The sequence below is a fragment of the Mastigoproctus giganteus genome, chromosome 12 (assembly GCF_048544385.1).
Source record: "Mastigoproctus giganteus isolate SK-2022 chromosome 12, ASM4854438v1, whole genome shotgun sequence".
In the NCBI taxonomy this organism is placed as follows: domain Eukaryota; kingdom Metazoa; phylum Arthropoda; class Arachnida; order Uropygi; family Thelyphonidae; genus Mastigoproctus; species Mastigoproctus giganteus.
This window is the reverse complement of record NC_143586.1, coordinates 172,634,259-172,654,825: the sequence shown is the minus strand read 5'-3', so window position 1 is coordinate 172,654,825 and position 20,567 is coordinate 172,634,259. Positions and strand designations below refer to the sequence as shown.

General features: G+C 37.1%; 1 protein-coding gene across 1 annotated transcript in view; it reads left to right on the top strand.

Moving 5' to 3' along the window:
• Nucleotides 1–1,611: 1,611 nt before the first annotated feature.
• The window catches only part of LOC150077598 (phospholipid-transporting ATPase ABCA1-like), a gene marked incomplete at its 3' end in the record, with an annotated part of 856,770 nt that continues 837,814 nt past the window's right edge, over nucleotides 1,612–20,567 (top strand). The window contains exon 1 of the mRNA XM_090386943.1: nucleotides 1,612–2,192. Coding sequence (XP_090243069.1) covers nucleotides 2,181–2,192 — 12 coding nt within the window. The remainder of the gene's footprint in view (nucleotides 2,193–20,567) is intronic.

Sequence of the window (20,567 nt, the reverse complement as noted above, 5' to 3'; positions counted from 1 at the left end):
TGTCCCGGTATGTCGGTCCATGATGCAGGCTGGATTACCTCTGTCCCCAGTGTGTCTCCATACATACATACATATGGCCTTGACTGATTACAAAATAGAAACGTGATTCATCACTAAATACAACCCGATTCCATTTCTGTCTCGTCAGTTTGCTGATTAGAGCACTGTAGAAGTTCACAACAGTAAAACGGCGTCAGAGACAGCCGTACTCGCAGTTTTTTTTTTTTTTTTTTTTTTTGATAATTGAGGTCCTAGACAAAGAGATTGCGTGATAATTTTAGAAATATGTAGGATTGTGACAGATGCGTTTCTGTCGCTGTTTGGTGGAACCTTCCATCCTCCATTCCAACTTTCTTCGGATACCAGCCGACCCCTGGAAACATGTCCATGTACCTTCCTTTACCTGTCGTTGCTAACAGCTTCCAACCCATTGGTCATCACGACCCACAAAAACATTGATTTGTTTGTTGATCATCCAGCTACTCACAGCCCAATGAAGAAAACCGTTTCAAAGTTTGTCAGCTGTGCATAGTGTCGGATTCAAGACATTGCACACCCTTAGATATCATACGTTCACCATCTTGCTTATCCACTAGCACAGTGGTTTTCAATAATGGCACCCCTAAGTAATTTGTTTTATTTTGCGGCACCCCTACCATACTGTACACCGTTTTGTAATGAAATAAACATATAAATTAAAAATAATAATAATAATAATAATAAGTTTAAGTAACTTAAACCCAAATTATGTGGCACCCCGGTGCCACATAATTTGGGTTTAAGCATCCCGGTTGGAAAATCACTGCACTAGCGTTTACATATTGTTTTGGACATTCTATTGCGTGTATCAGCTTGAATGGTAATTATTTACAACCATACACGTCACAATTTTCAGGTAAATCCTTTCATTCTTTTTAGTTTTTTAAATTATTATTTTTAATCTAGATAGGTCTCATCAAATATCTGATATAATTGCTTTGTTCTTGGGATGCATCTAATTAAACTTAAACTTAAATAGATATATGCGCAGAAAGCTATACATGTTATTATTATTTGGAATTATAATAAAAGATGACCGAGTTTCAGATTAATCTCTAAATAAGGCTGTTTTATTTACACAATGAAAGTAAACCCTTTAAATTAAGTATATCCTTTGTGTTTCGAACTGTTGACTGAATAAGTAATTTAGGAAGACCGTTTCATTTACAGTTATTTGAGTCCGGAAATTTCCTGCATCATTAATAACCGGAAATTTAGTCCATTTTCCATTGCCATCCTCATTTCCGATTACAGTATACGAATTTTTTTTAAAGTTACGTATTCGAATAAATACTTATTTGTTAATTCAAAAAATATAATTCCCTATGTATTTAGAATTTTAATGCCCGACAGGTGCCCAAATGGTACCAGGTGTTGAATACGAATAACACCCTGCACTTAGAATGGCAGCAGCCGGCAATGAGGGCAGATGTGTCAGCATCGTCTTTGCTATGAAGAGAAAGAGAGGTAGAGTAGGTACAGCTGCACTAATAGCGAGCCTAGCGCCACCTCGCGTTGTCATATGCTCAAGGAAAAAATCAATGTCTGTCAAGTATTTTTCCTAACCATCGGAAGTAGACTGCAGGCGTTTTCCTTGTTGTCCTAAATGAGGCCCGAGATAAAAACAGTAGGAATGTAGTTGTGACAGTGAAAGCAAGTTTTCCGTGCCAAGAGCAGCGTGCAATACGCGACACAGGTAGGTCGCAGGGGACCGAGTCAGTAATAATAAGCACGCATTTCTCTAAGCCTAATATAAGGCTAGACCGCACTGAAACCATTAGATCTGCTGGTAGAACATTGGTGTTTCCATTTCTTTCTCGGTCAGTCCCGATCTGTCCCAATGAGAGGGTTGTTTCATTGTTGCTAAGTCGTCCTTGCATCTGGTTGGTTGTAACAACTAGTCGGTACACATGCACCGACAGTCAGTAGCCGGGATGACGCGTTGACGAGTGGTGTCTGCAGCTTGTGAGTAACGTTCCGGCCATTTCCCATTCGTCTAGCGTTCGAAGTGGTGCCAGCTGAGTAATACAAAAAGCCCGATCACACGTTCGCTTGTAGAAGGTGATAGATGAGTGATTATTGGCAGTTCTAGAGAATAACATCTGTGCTTGTGTTTTGGCATTGCAGGAAAATATCACCCGATGAGACAACAGGTAACCCTAATTTTATTTTGCCATATCTTGCTTTTTATATATGTGATACGTGCGTATATATATATCGTGATAGTAAAAGGTAGGTTCTCATAATATATTATTATAATAATAATAATAATGAATTTAAATTGTAAATCGTGTTGTGGGTAGGTACTTTAAAAACATTAGTTTTTAATTATCCTCAGTTTTTAATTACTCTCTAATATTAGGTATGTCATGCCCAGGTATTATTATATGATAGCTTCTATCATTAATAAGCAAATACTAGTGGCGTATGTCCATAGTTAGTTAAGAAATCATTTTGTTAATAACTTATCTTTCTAGATCAGTGCCCCTTAGTAGAGGTTTTCATTAATCCAATATTTCAGTGTTTTCCATCACAGAGACAGCAACATTGATTATTTTATGACCATTCTTATATGTGAATGAATATAAAATGCCAAAGACTTATCAAAATTATCTACTGAAGAAAACAAGAGAAGAACCTGGTTTGTTTCATCTGCACGTTTAGAACCACTTTACAGAAATAAAAAGAAATTAATGCTTTGGGATTGAAGAGAAGTTCGCAGATATATTTTTGAAATTGTAAACTATGAAGTTCAAGTTCACATAAGAAAAAGAATAAGTTGTTAACCAAATAATGCCTATATAAAATTGATTTTAATTAAATTACAATGTTCTCTACGAAATAAAAAATCTCAGTGTTTCAGAATGGAGCATGAAAGTGAATGGATGAATTTCTGAAGTAGAAGCGAATAATCCATAAATACTTAGACCAGTGTCTCTTGAACTTTTTGCAAATCGAAAACTCTTAAAACTTCAAGGATCGATTATAGGGTGATATTTTCACTCTTAACCCACAACTATATACTTGCTTTAGATTCTAATTCTTAGCAGTCTGTCTTCCTTGAGAACTTTTCTTTTCATATATGAACAAGACAATTTTATGAGAATTATGTGCCATTATGTTTTCCAAATAAAATTATGAATTTTATGAAATATTTTTGCTTTAAAAAAAAAAAAGCGAGAGAGAAAAGAGCTCAGGATTACAATATTACTTGCAACTTAGAGATTTAACTCCAACAATTATAACGCTTTTGAGATAAACATAAAGATGAGCATAAAGATAGGTTAGAACATTGCAAAATAACTTTAAAAAAGCGGATAACGAAGAATGGAAATTATAGCTTGGAAGAGGAAAGAAACTTTATAATATTAACTTCATTGTTACAACCGGAAAGGAAAGTACTTTGCAAGATTTAATGATAGTTGGAGCTCTAAACGAATTCGATCATTCTTATCTATGAAGTGACTACGTAACACGTGACGCATGACTTCATAAATATTTTCGGTATCATATAAACCGGAAATACAGGAGGAGTCAGAATTACAACTAATCATGCTTAACAACACCGAAAATTATTAGACCAGATCAACTTTAGGCAGTGTATGTAGGTCTTATCAAAAACAATGTTCTCTTTAATTGTGGTTATGCTATTTTTGTTTGTCATGCTCTTTTTTTTTTTTTTGTAATTTTGTTAGATTCCTATCCTTTATTTTTAATTGTAGTTCTAATATTTGCAGTAGATTGTTTTTAAATGATATCATGATATAAGAATTATTATTATTATTATTTTTGTGTGTGTATACTGGCCAGCTTTGTAAACATGATGTGTCACTATACAACGGGATCATGAGACACTAGTGCTTACAGCAGTGTTACATAACGGGAATAAAAAATAATTAAATGAAATAAAATATTTCTTTGATTAGCAAGACCGATGAAATGATGTGTGTATTTTAAATGCCATCGACTTTAATCTTTTTCCTTTCTTATCCTTATGAAGGTTTGAAAAAAAAAAAAAAAAAAAAAGATGGATTGTGCATTAAATGGGGTGCCATACATTGAGTGGTCACTTTATTAGGTACACCTACATAACGGCGAGTAGGTCCCGTTTTAGCCTTTAGAACAACCTCGATTCGTCGTAACATGAGCTCAAATATGCCGAAAGAATATGAATGCCTAAGTCCACGTTGGTTCAATTGCTTCCCACGGTTGGTGAAATTTGAATTGCTGCGGATCTCTACTCTGAAGAACTCGTTCCACCTCATCCCACAGGTTCTAAATTAGATGGAGATATAACGAATGGGCTACCGCAGTAACTGAATCCACTCTCAGATGCTGGGAACCTGCTGTGTATAATTCTGGCCTTGACATGACTGTTATCCTCTTGGAAGAAGATAGATATACTGCAGGGCTGATACCGGTAGGCATTCCTTCATGGCTTGTGCAGACCATAGGCATTCCTTCATGGCTTGTGCAGCCATGAAGGAATGCCTATGGTCGGAGACAAAGGCTAGATTGATATATATATATATATATATATATATATATATATATATATATATATATATATAATAAAATAAGAATAGATAAAATAATAATAAGAATAATAAAATAAGAGAAAAGGAAATGGCCAACCTAAGCGCTTCCCTTCACCCGCAGGTCCAGCTGACCTTTGAATTTCCCCAAACTGTCAGCCTCTACCACCCGTGTAGGCAACTTATTCCAGTGATTTATAACTCGCTGGCTAAAATAAAACTTCCTGTAGTTCAGTCTAAACATCTTCCCCCATAACTTGAAATTATGGCCCCTTGTTCTAGAATCATTTATAACCTTGAAAATTTCGTCCTCATTCATTTTGCTTATGCCTCTCAGAGCCTTAAACACCTGAATCAAGTCTCCTCTGAGGTGCCTAGTTTCCAAGCTCTGCAACCCACATATTCGATGTCTTTCCTCATATGGACGCCCTTTTGCCGATCTCACCAGGCGAGATAGCCGTCTCTGGACCCTTTCAAGAAGTACAATACCTTTCTTTAGGTGCAGTCTCCATACCCAAGCGTGGTCTAACAATAGCCTCATATAATGGGATTATGACGTCCTTATCTCTACTAGCAATTGTTCGATACATCATCGATAGGACACCAGGGGCTTTCCTTGCAAACTGTCTACAATGCTCAGAGAACTCAAAGCCTGACCGTATCGTAACACCCAAGTCCCTTTCCTCCACTACCGTCTTTAGTTCAACTCCGCCAAGTGTATAAGTTATTTTGGGGTTACTGTTCCCCTGTTACACTTTGCTGGATTAAAGCATAGCTGCCATTTTTCTGATCATCCCTGAAGTCTATCTAGGTCATTCTGAAGAAGCTCTTCTTGGCGGCGATCATTAACTACTCTACCAATCTTTACATCATCTGCAAATTTAGATATCACGTCCTCTATTCCTTCATTGATGTCATTTATGAAAATCAAAAATAACAGTGGTACTAATACTGATCCTTGGGGAACCCTACTTCTCACAACCCAATCTGAGGAATAACCATTTATCACAACCCTCTGCCCTGAAGTCAGCCAGCTATCCATCTAAGGATTTTCCCTGTGATTCCAGCTTATAACGTAACCGCTCATGTGGGACTGAGTCAAATGCTTTGCTGAAATCCAAATAAACAATGTCGAAATTATTCTCTTAAGTCCCTGTTGAGTGACCCTGTCAAAAAACTAACCAGATTAGTTAAACATAATTTCCCCTTTACAAAACAATGCTGAGTATCCTTCAGAATTCCAACATTGATCATTGTCTCCATGATTTTCCCTATTACTGAAGTTAGACTAACCGGCCGGTAATTTGCCACTTCACTCTTAGAACCGCTCTTATGTATTGGAGACACGTTGGCACTTTTCCAATCCAACAGAATCACTCCCGAGTGCAGTGATGCTCGCATAATTAGCCTCAATGGTTCAATGCGCTCACTTGCCACCTCCCTTAAGATTATAGAGTATATGCCATCAACCCCAGGAGCCTTACTGGCCTGTAGGCTCGAAAGTTTTTTTTTATTAAATAAACATGTGAAATTTCAACATCATTAATTACATTTTTTTTAACTTCACTCCAATAATTTCTTATTGACGTAAAGGGATTTTTCTTCTGTAAATATCGATGCAAAGTAACTGTTGAGTTCTTCTGCAACTTCAGCTGGGGTATGTAATACTATCCCACGTCCATTTCATAAGGGTCCAGTCTGGTTTGTTCTTCTCTTTGTATTTATATATGTGAAGAATTCCTACCCCCCCCCTTTTCTAGCGATTTCTCATAATCTGCCTTTGTCAGCCTAACCTTTTCTGTGGCACCTATTACAGATCACTTTGTAGCTATTATAGCTGCCATCGGAATGTATCAAAGGTGTCCCAATGTGTACCTCGAAAACCCTTCCCATACCATTAAACTGCCACAACCTGCCTGCATTTTTGGCAACTGGCAAAATCATAGACTCATGATATTTTTGCCATATTCTAGTCCTGTCAACAACGTGAAATAACAGAACCGTTATTTTCCAGACCAGACAAGGTTTCCCAATCCTTCAGTTCCTGTAACTGTACCTTTTTTTGTCGACAAGTGTGGAAGGCAGTCCACTCTTCGAGGATACTAATAAAAGGGTTGAGCGCTTTGAAATGCATTTGAAATGATCGATCCACTATGATAGTCGACGATCCTGTGGATCGCCGACTATCATAGTGGATCGATCATGTGGTCAAAGGGCCACAGGATCGATCCACTAAAACTATATCATTGAGAATTTCTTTAGGCTGGTCGAAATCTTTCACTAGCTATTTAGCGACTCATTAATGCTACATTTCCACTCTTCACGTCAACGTACTGTTGGTCCTAGAAACGCACTGCTTACGTAACAGTCGGTACCACGAGTTATGCGAGTGTAAGGTATATAGAATGAGAGAGGGCAGCTAACGAATGACCTTCAACAGCATATAGAATTTCTCTCCATCATAGGTTAGAAAATAAACTAATTTGGTTCCCATGTAATAATAATGAAAATAGTAATTGATTGGTATTATATACAAGTTTTCGCTATGAAAACTTGTATTTATCATTATAATAACTGTTCAGAAACCTCCCGTTAGAAATTTTATAGTATTAAAATAACAGCTACACTTTTATGTAACGATAATTCAATACATGTATTTGTACTATAACCTGTTATAAGCTGTGACGTTTTACCCGTTGGTTTTTAGAAATGGCGTTTTGAATAGTTTGCTGTTCTGGATTGCTTCGGCCTTTTGAAACTTCATTTTGAAGTTGTCGGCGTATTCTGGTAATTAGCATCATGTCAAATATCAGAAAACGAGGTTTAATTGTGGATTTTCATGATGAAACCTCGACTGGTTAATAGAGTAGCTGCTTGTTTTTTTATTAATATTACTACTTTTGGATCATCTTATTACATATTGTCTGAAGAAATAAACACCCAGTTGTTGAATATATTTGGTTGTTTTCGGTGGAATAATACTTTATGAATCTTTTTACCTGGTAAAGCTTCTTTAATCAATTTTCATCTTCCTGACTTCAAGTATCATCCAACAGAAAAATTCTGTTTTCTTTCAAGTCCACGCATGTTGTTTGACCCAGTTTGGCATGAGCATATATCATTTTATTGAAAGTGAAAAGATGCCAGTTCCACGGGTGGAACTGGCATCTTTTCACTTTCCTTCATTATTTTTAGAGGAAATTTGCTTTAAATTTTCTTTGTTAATTTCCCTGATGAAGCAGTATGAATGGCTTGTACAATTGACCGAACGATTACATTAGTGTCCTTTTCTTTAGAAAAGAATAAAGGTCTTCCAGAGATTATTTCACAACTACTTCGGATCAGTGTTCCAAACTTTTTTTTCACTGTCTTAATTTTCTGCAAGCAATTCATTAACTGACAACGACCTTACCTCCTTTTTTGTTTTTTCCCTTTTTTTTATTTTTTAGTACCTATCCATATCTTTTTTGGATTAAACAATTTTTTGAGCAAATTTCCTTCCCTTTGTGGAAGGATTTTATAGTTTTGTCTAAATCTATCCACGCAACTTCTACTGCATATTAAATTGGAAATTTCATGAAATTCTTTTGCACTGTGTTATGAACAGTCAAATCACTTTCGTGGGACATTTTAAAAGCTGAATATATCATATATATATATTTTTTTTTAATTCCCTTCTCTAAAATTAATTGTATATTTTGTCAAGTTACAGTTTTGTGAATTCGCTGTGATTTCTGCTTTTTATCTGGAGATTGTGCATAATCACTGGAAATTGGGAACGACGACTTTCACTATGGTATTTATAATAGAAGCGGTCATGCTTCTTACCAAAAGCAGCCTGAGCGCGAAAAGAGCTTTTGCTTAGTCAAAAATTACTTCTGCCAGCATAGAATATGTGTGGTGCGAGTTAGTTGAGAGCAGATATGATGAGAATAATATATAATGAGAGTAATATGTAGCAAAGGTATAATTAGAATAATATATGATATAAGCATAGCATACTATGTAGTAAAGGTATAATGGAAGTAATCTACAGACCAGAAAAGTGAAGAGTACGGCGAGAATCTACACGCAGATGGAATGGGCAAGCTAGTGTGAATATCATATTATGGTTGGTTATTCCAATTGATTGGAATATGTAGGAGGGAAACTCGCAATGGTGAACATAATTTTTAAATAAACTAAATGATTATTATTTGCACCAGCATGTTAGAGAAAATACTAGAGGTAAGAATATTTTTGACTTCATTACTCACGAATCCGATGACATCACAGGTATCGAAGTACAGGAACCATTGGTAGGTAGTGATCACGCAGTCATTAGTTGGAAGATGAAGAAAGACGTTGCAGTAGTTAAAGGCACTGATTTTAATTTCAGAAAAGAGTACTATGGCAGTTTAAGGAGATAGATGGCATTTATTTACTGGACGGATTGCAGAGGGAGGTCAAATACGTTAGAATCATGGAATACCTTTAAAGCAATAATCACGGAAGTCATGAACTTATATGTACCATTAAGAAAATGTAGCACGAGGAGGATGCCTAGACGGTTGAATGTGGAGGCCAGTCTAATAGAGCAGAAAAAGACAGCATGGGAAAGTTACAGAACGATGAAAAGTACTGAAGCCTAGAACTATCTGTAATAGACCACAGATAAGATTATGGAGGCTGAGTATGAGAAAGCACTGGCTAAAAGAGCAAAGAATGGATACAAGGAGTTTTTCGTGTAGAAATACAAAGAAGATAATAATAACAGTAATAGAGGCATGTGATGGAAGAAAGCAAGCGTATGAGCTTAAATAGCATCGCCAAAAAAAAAAAAAAAAAAAAAAACCATTTCCTCTAAATCTTTGTCCAGTTCCTCCTTGAATTTATCTAAGCTATCAACGTCCACAATTACAGATGGAAGTTTGTTCCAGCAATTAACCACCCGCTTGCTAAATGCAAATTTCCGCGCATCTATTCTACAACTGTCTTTCCTCAATTTGAATTTATGCCCCCTCGGGTTCGTAATCTGAGCAAGCGGAAGAATTAGAATTCAGCATGCTCAACCCATTCAAGGCCTTATACACCTCAATCAGATCACCTCGCAGGTGCCTAGTCTCCAGATGCTGCAATTTGCAGAACTTAAGCCTTTCTTGGTAAGAGGACCACTTCTTTCCCCTCACCAATCTTGTTTCCTTTCTCTGTTCTCGCTCAAGCAACTGTACATCCTTCCTAAAATGAGGCCTCCAGACCTGTACGAATACTCAAGGCGTGGCCTGACCATTGTCTTATACAAAGGGATAATCATCTCCTTTTCCCTGCTAGCAAAATTTCTGTATATTATTGACAATACCCCATGACATGTTCTGACAGCCTGTCTGCATTGCTCAGAAAACTTCATATCTGACTGCACAATCACTCCCAGGTCATTTTCATTTTATACCACCCTAAGTGTAGTACCACCCAGTTAGTACGTTTCTTTGGGGTTACTTCTACCCATATGCAGTACTTTCCATTTGTCAAAGTTGAAGTTCAGTTGCCACTTCTCAGCCCATCTTCCCAAAATTTCTAGATCCTGTTGCAGTAGCACACTGCGATTACTGTCATTAACAACCTTGCCAACCTTTGTAATCATCTGCAAACTTCGACACTAAGCCTGATATACCTTCATCAATATCATTGATAAATATACAAAACAACACCGAATCCTGTGGGAAGAAGAAGGAAACGAATCGAATCGTACCATTGTGTACTGAGTGTGAGAAAGTCTTAGATAACTCAACTGTTCTTGCGGTGAATTGAATAGGTATTTCCGTTCGGTTTTTACTGATGAAAGAACTTTTTGCCGAGGAGAAGCTGTGCGAGTCAGGCTGAGCCATATGAAAGCGGTGATCTCGAAATTACAGATTACTGTTTATTGTAAAAACTTAGGAGCCTAAGAGCAAGTAAGCCTCCCTCAAAATTTCTGGGAAGAATTTTTGAGGGAGGTGGCCAGAGAGTGTATTGAATTATTAAGGTTAATAATGAGGGCATAGTTAGACTCGGGAGAGATTCCATTGGATTGGAGAAGTGTCAACGTATTGCCAATACATAAAGGCGGTTCTAAGAGTGAAGTTGACAAGTACAGACCAGTCTGATTTCAGTGGTAGAAAAAATCGTGGAGGTAATGATTAAGAGTGAAATACAGGGTGATATAAATGAATTATGATATAAATTAAATATTAGATATAAATGAATTATGAAGGACACACAATATGGTTTTTTAAGGAAAAATTATGTTTTACTACCCTGGTAAGCTATTTTGACTCAATTACTGATGGGCTAGATGTCGGGACCAATTTCGACATAGTTTATTTGGATTTTAGACGGCATTTTACTCAGTCCACCATGAGAGGTTACTGTATAAGCTGGAACATGTTGGGATTACTGGAGAGATTCAAAGGTGGATTGCAGGGTGGCTGCAGAGCAGAAAGCAGAGGGGTGTGATTAATAGGTATTCTTCAGATTAGTGTAATCTCAGAAGTGGATTCCTTCAAGGACCGTTGTTGTTTCTTATTTTCATAAACAATACCAACGAAGGGATATAGAGCATTCTGTCAAAATTTGCAAGCTACATAAAGATTGGGCTAGTCGTTAATGATCAGTGCCAAGCAGCGCTTCTTCTGGATGAATTTAACAGGCTTCAATTTGGAAAGGTTACTTTCAACAATTATTGTAATTCTGTTATAATGATGTTTGTAATAATTAAAATAAAACTTATTGTAACCTGTGTTATAATGTTATAATTATATTAATAACTGAACTCAAAATATAGTATGTGTTGCGTATATTTTGAATTTCCCTGTGTTCATTAGTCAGGAAATTTTCACGGTTGTGCGTTTTTTTTTTTTTTTTAAAACACAATGAATTTCCACGTCGAAGTGACCAAGTTAAATTTAAAAATGTGCCTTCGAAGCCTCTACTTAAAATGGTGGTTCCTGTTTATTTCCGTTATCAAAGTCACCTGTTTTCATTGAAATGTAAAATTTGGAATTCTTTAAAAAAAAAAAAAAAAAAACTATCAAATTTATTCTTATTTTTCTCTCCTATGTCTGCAGGAATAGTTAATTTTTAACTGAAGTTTCACAACTTCTTCAATTTCCCCGCTCTAAGAAAGTCTCCATGCTTCAATTCGGTTATAGAATTAGGTAATCAAGCAAATTGATTCTCGATGAACAGCAAATACAGTATTTTCTAACCAAATAATCAGAAAGAACTGCCTTTGCAGCACTAATACACACATCATCCCTTTCAGTATGTAACGCTTTAGGAACTTCTTTTATAGAGGCAATAAAGTTCTCGGACTGGTGCTGTTGCAGTTATGTTCGATGACTTGAAAATAAACGGAACTGGTATATTGTAGTTCAAACTTCCTCCAGTAGATAGTGTTACCGAGATTGTCCAGTAGGCACGTAACAACTTGTCAGCCTACTGGACAGTTTTTTTCCCCCAGTACAGTTAACGTTTCGTGTCACGATTCTGCAGTGGAGCAACGAACGAATATCAAAATTTCTTTAAACTGGAAAATCTGCAATAGAAACGTTAAAAAATTGTTTATGGTGATGAAACCTTTAAGTCGTACCAGTGTGTATGAATAGTATAAACAGTTCAAAGACGAACGTGAAGATGTTCGCGATGACCCAAAGAGTGGGTCCATTAACTTTCGAGAGGAGCAAAGAGTTGCGAAAGTTTGTGATATGAATGAGACAATTCATCAGTTCTGCATGAAGATTTAGGGAAAAGGAAGTTCTGTGCAAAATTTGTTCCGTACATCATTATGCCGGATGATCAGAAGTAACAGAGTGTTATCATGCGAAGGCTTTATCCAGATTTGTAATCCTGATTTCTTCTACTGTTTTCACTGAAGATGAGCGTTGGGGTTTTTTCAGTTCGACTCAGAGACAACGTTATTTACAGTGCAGTGGACTTCAATTCAGTGGATCGAGGCCCAAAAAGTTTCGTTTACAGAAATCCAATATCAAGGTGATGCTGATCATGTTTTTCGACAAACAGGGTGTTACTCACAAGGAATTTGTACCTGATTGAGAGAAAGTAAGTGCTGCATACAGGGGCTTCAAAGAATATTGAAGTGCATTTCCCGGACGAAGACGAGAGAAATGCAACTAGTTCTTGTTGCACGCCAATGTTCCCGCCCATTTCGCACTTGTTGTGAGGACATTTCTGAGCTTCTTCACTTTGTTCTTTTTATTGCACCAGTCCAGGAATTTTATTTCCACACCTCATAAAATAGTGCTACCTACCTATAAATCCACGTTCACCACCTTGTTAGATTAGACCAGTGGTTCTCTATCTTTTATCGCACCTGAAGTTAAAAAGGCGCATATTCACGGCACCTAGACGGCAATTGCCACTGAACTCGATGGTGATTTTTTCCTAATCTCGCGGTACACTTGAAAAGGGTTACGGCACATGAATGTGCCGGACACGCTGATGGAGAGGAAGACCATGTAAATAGCTGTGCGTCTAAGATCTTTTACGAGTTTTTTATTTATTTTTATTTTTTTATGTACAAGAAATAACTTCTACAAAATCGTTTCTGCAAACTTGTAAAAAGCCATGGGATTAAGCTTAAATACAAAACCTGTATGTATACGTTTCTTTTATCATATATCGACTCTGGTCACTAATAATGAAGACTTTTTTCCCGATCTTGTAAAGTAAAGTAAAGTAAAGTGCAGCCATTATCAACCCACTGCAGGATGGAAGCCTCCTCAGCAATTCATGCTGAGGGAAATGGACCATAATCTGCCACGCTGGTCCAGTGCGTGTTGGCAGATCGACAGTATTCAGCAGTCAGGGGCTTGAACCCCGGTCTACTCAAAGAGCGTGTGCTACTGCACCCCCGTTCCTGACCACTCGGCTACGGAGACCTATTTTTCCGATCTTGATATAACTGCAAAGAATCATTCACAAATCTTCTAATTATGAAGATATTCACATTTTCGAGAACTTTGCAAGTAAACGGGAGACGAGAAGGTTCTCCATATAATTTCCCACATACCAAATGCGCAACATAATGGCCACTAGCATCTGCCGTTTCATCGGAGGACATGTAGTTGCACTTTTCTCGCAGAATTTAGTGAATAACACCATCATGAAGATAATTCTTCCGCAAGGTAGATTCTGAATGTTTTAATTTATACAATATTTTTGTAAAAATCGTTTGAAAAATAGATTCCATAACCTTTTATGGCTGCTTGCCAAGGTAAAACATGGATCTTTTGAAAAATCGCCTATTTCTTTTCTTGAGTTACATGTCTTGGTTAAAAGTGAATGATCTAGTAGTTTTCCTGGCTTTTTATTTTTATTTTTGCTGTTTGCATATTCGTTTCACAAATAACACAAAAGACAGTACTGCCATCCGTGATGATATCCACGATTTCTCAAGTCGAGCAGAATTGATTTTTCGCATTTTGAACGAAAGGTTCAACTGCCTGTTCTGTAATTTTTGTTTTTTAAAGAAAGTAGAGTGAACTTATGTTACGCATTCAAAGAATTTACTCTTAATGACTGAAGTCACGTTCCGAGTTTAATATCGGAAAAACTTACAGAATTAAAAAATATGCAGCGTTGCTAGTAATATTCGTAGTATCTGCACTAATGATTAAAATGGCCAAATATATGCATACACATGTGGGCAAATGTGTGTAATCCGATGTCTAGTGATAACACTTCTTGAAATGCAGCTAGGTCAGATTAAGTATGGCTGCTTTTTGTGTTAGCGGGACAGTCGAGGAAAAGACTGGCATTTCGCAATTCAAGAATAGCCAGATCTTAATTTCCAACAGGAAAAGGTGTTTTGCATCAGCCGCCCATAAATATAGAGTTTTCTTTTCCCTGTTCCCCATATTAAATCGGGTCTAATAAAAATTTTGTAAAAGACATCATTAAGGACGATGATGGAGTTTTATATATAAAAAATACATTCTAGAGAATAATTGAAGCGAAAATCAGAGAGCATTTTCGTTGGCTCACAAATTAGAAAATTTACGCAAGACATACATTTGAAGCCCCATTAAACCGAAATGAGAAGGCAGCATGGAACTTGAATCTGGAAGCTGCCAATTTCCTTGGCAACGTTAGAGAAGAAAGTTATGATGATATTGTTAAAGAAAGGCTGGATGCCTTTCAAATAAACGGGCTGCAGTATGGCTTTAAAGCTGCATTTCCTGCATTCGCATTTTGATTTTTGCCATCAATGATAAACATGGAGGAAGATTTCATCGGGCGAGTTTTAATATGGAAAAAGTGGCACCAAGGAAGGTGGAGTCCAGGTATGCTAGAATGGGAAAAAAAAAATAAATCGCATTTAACTTTGCTACGTCACTAATTACAATAAAAATTTATTTTGTTAAATGATGGGTGATAGACTTTTCAAGCTGACTCAGCACAAAAATTTACTTGAACTACCACTTTTTTCTCTTTTAAAGAAGAGAGAAAACATTCATTTTGTGGTATAGTGTTGTTAATTATTTTAATAGAGTAATTATAATTAATCTCTTACTATGGGATCTTTTAGATTTTAAATTATCATTTCTGTTTCCATGTTTAACATTCAATCTTGACATAATTGTCCAGTTTTATTATCACTGTTGAATTACAAATATAAAATGTCAATCTTACTTAATTCCTGAAAGGTAATGTCAGTAGAGTTTCGTATTGTATTTAGTCCGAAATACATCTGTAATCTTCAGGCTTTTCGAGAGGGTGATAATTCATTCAGGATGTGTGCCTCTTTATTTGATATCTATCCACTTTTCTATCTAATTTTTAATTATCAATGTCCAGCGAGGACATTGTGATATTCATAACGTTTCATTCCTCTGTTTTTATCATTTGTAGTTTGGGCTTATTCATATGTAATTTAGGTCACTGACCCCTTATCCGGTTCGTAAATATCCGCTTCAGCCATTCTTCATTGTCTGTTCGTTCCTTATGACTGCTTCCTTAACTTTCTCCATCTCAGCAAATATAGACTTGCACTGTATTTCCAATTCATATTAATGGATAAAACATATCACAACGAAAGTTTTTCGATTTTGGGGTCGACTATGTAATATACGACTGGCAGACAACAGAACCGGTTCATTTTTGTTGAATGCGAAAACCTTCATTGTTTTTTTTTTTTTACAAAAGTAATGAAAATTATTCACATTTATTACTGATTTAAAAGTTTTCTGTTGCATTTTTTTAAAAGGAATTTATACATTTTATAGTTGTTATTGTATGGTTTTAGGAGCATCAGCGACTAAGGCCAGCCATATTGCTCCGTATATACTGTCTGTAAATTGCTTGAGTTTATGTGGTCGATTTTCTGTTTACTGAACGAAAAAACCATAGTTTCCGGGAGAAAATCACGCTGCCCTCGAGACCGTCTAACTCGGCCACGTTGCAAAAAAGACCTATAAAAATTCCTCACGTCATCGAGGGATTAGCGGTTTGAGTATTCTCATTCGGGCTCTATTACACGGCTTTTCAAACTTTTCTTTGGCGGCGGAACACCTTTTAGCAATAAATTAAAAATAGTAATACATATGTATAAATGAAAAAAAAACAAAAAAAAAAAACGGAACGTTTGAGAATTTTGGAATTACCGAGGTTTCCGCAGTCTGCGAAACATAATTTATCATTTATGTTTAAAATCACTGTGCTAGTCAGTTTTGAATCTTTGATAGTTCATAATCCCTGTTAAAATATTGTCAGTATATCTCGAAAACCTTTATCTCGGAACTTTTTTTTTTTTCTATTCTGGCTGCCCCTCTTTCATTAAACAAAAAAATAATAATTAATAAATAAATAAAATAACAAAGATCATGAAAATGACTTCCCGTCTTGTTAATACTCTCCTCCTAAAACCCAACAATTTTCATGGAACCAGTTTGAAAATCTGTGTTGTAATACACACACTGACCAAAAAAATACGAACTTTTATTAAATATCGAATCAGGCCGCTTTTGTTTCGAATAACAGCAAGTGTGCAGCGCGGAATTGATTCTGTAAGGTGTTTTAGTGCATTCTGGTCTATTTGTAACCATTCTTCCAGAAATACCCGAATAGCTCTCTCCGGCATATCCCAGACGTTCTCAACAGGAATGAGATCAGGTGAATGGGAGGGGGGGGGGGAGATGGTGGAAATCCGTGTTATGTTCTCCGAACATAACACGGCACCATGCACTGTTGCATCGTCAACCATAAAAGTGGCCATCACCTTCAGGATAAAGGTGTAACATTGCAGGCGCAGTAGATCTGACCAAAATTGCGGTACTCCCTGGATGACTTTCCACCGGTATCCCAGTTCGTGCCAACAAAACATTCCCCATACTATGACATCACCTTTAGATGCTTGGGTTGTCTTAATATGGCAAGCAGGTCCATCTCTTCATGCGGTTCTCACCACACTCTCTGCCTACCAACGGTGCAAAACAGTGTATCGTTATTTGTCTGACTATCTGACTTTCTTCCATTGTTTCGCTGTCTAATCACGACGTTCTCACCATCACTTCAAGCGAATTTTTGTGTTTTTATCTGAAACAAGTGGCTTCCGAATAGGCAGGCGACTGCCAATACCCAATTTATTCAATTCCCTCGCATGGTACTGGTTGGAATAGGGGAGTTCTGGGCTTGGTTAAATTCACATGTTATTTTCCGCAGTCCTTTTAGAGTACATTGACTTCGCTCTTGTAGTATTATTTTTCTGTCACATAAGCCTTTGAGATGTGGAAGAACCGCTAGCTTTCCAGTCATTAAAAACCTATGGGATGGATGCTGTTAAGAAACCAGTTATGTCTTTCGTTTCTTGAATCGTGGCTCCTGCTAAACGTGCACCCGCGATAAGAGCTTTTCCAAAGTCTGATAGATCACGCGTTTTGCCCATTCTGGCTTCAGATTACTGCAGTCGAACAACCTATGCAGTCTTTGGACTAATAGTAGTAGTAGTAGTAGTAGTAGTAGTAGTAGTGGCACTTGATGCAAGAAAGCAAATGTAGGAGCTTATGCAGCATCAGCCAAAAAAAAAAAAAAAAAAAAAAAAAAAAAAAAATCACACCATACCCTCCAAATGCCTGTCCAGTTCCTCCTTAAATTTATTTAACCTATCAACTTCCACAACGACAGATGGAAGTTTGTTCCAGCAATTAACCACCCGCTGGCTAAATGCAAATTTCCGCACATCTATTCTACATCTATCCTTTCTTAATTTGAACTTATGTCCCCGTAGGTTCGTATTCTGAACAAGTGGGAGGATCCCATCAGAATTCAGCGTGCTCAACCCATTCAAGGCCTTATAGACCTCAATCACATCACCGCGCAGGTGCCTAGTCTCCAGCCACTGCAATTTGCAGAACTTAAGCCTCTCTTGGTAAGAGGATCCCTTCATTCCCCTCACCAATCGTGTTGCTCTTCTCTGTACACGCTCAAGCAAATCTACATCCTTCCTAAAATGAGGCCTCCAGACCTGTACGCAGTACTCAAGGCGTGGCCTGACCATTGCCTTATACAGAGGGACAATCACCTCCTTTTCCCTGCTAGCAAAATTCCTATATATCATTGACAAAACCCCATGACCTGCCCTAGCAGCCTGTCTACATTGCTCAGAAAACTTCATATCTGACTGCACAATTATTCCCAGGTCTTTTTCATTTTCTACCACCTTAAGTGTAGTACCACACAGTTGGTACGTTTCTCTCGGGTTACTTCTACCCATATGCAGTACTTTGCATTTGTCAAGGTTAAACTTCAGTTGCCACTTCTTAGCCCATCTGCCCAAATTATCTAGATCCTGTTGCAGTAGCACACTGCCATTACTGTCATTAACAACCCTGCCAACCTTCGTGTCATCTGCAAACTTCGACATTAAGCCTGATATACCTTCATCAATATCATTGATAAATATACAAAACAACAGTGGACCCAACACCGAACCCTGTGGGACTCCACTAATAACATTAGTCCACGAAGAGCAGCACCCATTGATTACCACCCTCTGTCTTCTCCCACTTAACCATCCTTTTATCCATTGTAGCAACTTACCCTTAATACCATTCTGCTCCAATTTGTACAATAGTCTTCCATGCGCAACAGTATCAAAAGCTTTCCTGAAATCCAAATATATGATATCAAAATTATTTTTTGCATCCAGTTCCTTTGTGACCACATCATAATAACCAATCAAATTTGTCAGACAAGACTTTCCCTTAACAAACCCATGCTGTGTCTGAATTATTGCTGCAGTCTTGTCTAGATGATCCTGCAATGCATCTTTAACCAGTGACTCCATTATTTTACCCGGAACAGAAGTTAAACTAACTGGTCTGTAATTACTCGTGTCACCCTTCGAACCTCCTTTGTGAATTGGGGATACATTTGCACATCTCCAGTCCGTGGGAACCTCCCCTGAATCCAAGGATGCTCTCATAATTATGGCTAAGGGTTTGCTTAGTTGCTTTGCCGCCTCCTTTAATATAACTGGATAGATCCCATCCACCCCAGGTGCCTTTCTTATGTTTAACTTCAACAATTTCTCCTCCACTTTGCTCTCAGTTATTACAAAATCATTAAGCACACTGCTACAATTTGATAACCTTCTTCCATTTTCAAACTGTAATAATTCCTCACGTGTGAATGTAGATGCAAAATACTCATTCAGTTTGTTTGCTATCTGAGCAGGATCATCAACAGTCGAACCATCGATGTCAAGTGGACCAATCAGATTCATCCCCTTCCTTTTAGAGTTTATATAAGTAAAGAAATCCTTGCTGTTTTTCTTAGCATCTTTTGCCAAAGATTTCTCGTAATCCGCCTTTGCCTGCCGAACCTCCTTTGTGACCTGATTACAGACTAGCTTATATCTGCTACAGGCTTCTGCGTCGCCTGATAATTTATATGCATCCCATGCCTTTTTCTTCTCTGTCACGAGTCTCATTAGTTCATTTGATAACCATTTAGGCCTAAACCTTGAACAATATTTCTTCATCGGTATGAAAAGTCTAGTAGCTTCCACGATTAATTCCTTAATCCCCACGATTAATGGGGAAACACGTCACAGTTTTCTCCGCATCTACCTTGGTGCTCAAAAACAATTTTATGGCCTCATTTTTTAGGCTGTTTATTCTTATATTGGCAGCTAATCTTTTAGAAATAGCTGAAAGAACATTAGTAATAACGGTACACATATGAAGCTATTAATTGCAGAAAAATTTAATTTTATACCATATGGTTAAATATACAATGAAATAAGTCTTTCTCCAAAATAACAGCATGCTACTTATGTTTCATATAATAATAAAAATTGTATGAAAGCAGTAATTTTATTATTATTTTATTTATTTATTTTTTTCATTACTTTGCTCATACTAGTACGACAAGCAGCTTTATAACCAAAAACATAATAAAGCGCACGCTAATATTTTGTTAGCCCACCCCTTGCTTTGATGACTGCTGCACATTGTCGTGGCATCGACTGGATAACGTTCTGAATGTATTCTTGGGAAATCGCATAGTACCAAACACGGATTAATGTCTTATGGAGTTCTAAATGTTTTTGGTTTCTTTTGTATTACTGAATCACCCATTTTGTTCCTTCACTTTTCAGTTGGATTGAGGTCTGGACTATTCCTAGGTCATGCTATTTTGAGAATTGATTTATCCTTCAACCATTTTTGCACCCGTGGACAGTAAAAACAGCGAAATAAATTCCATTTATTTAAGCAAGAGTATGACGTTTCATAAATTTGAAACTTTTGCTAATTTTATGAAGTAGTACGAATTTTGGTTCTGTGACGGAGCAGATTCGTCCTGATAAATGCAATTGGCAAATTCCCATAGTGATCTCTAATTGTGGGAAGTAATTTTGTGTCAAGAATGTCCTTGTAAACCTCAGCATTCGTTATCTCCTTCACAGATCCTTCAAGACACCAACTCCTCAATGTGAAATACAGACCCATATCATTT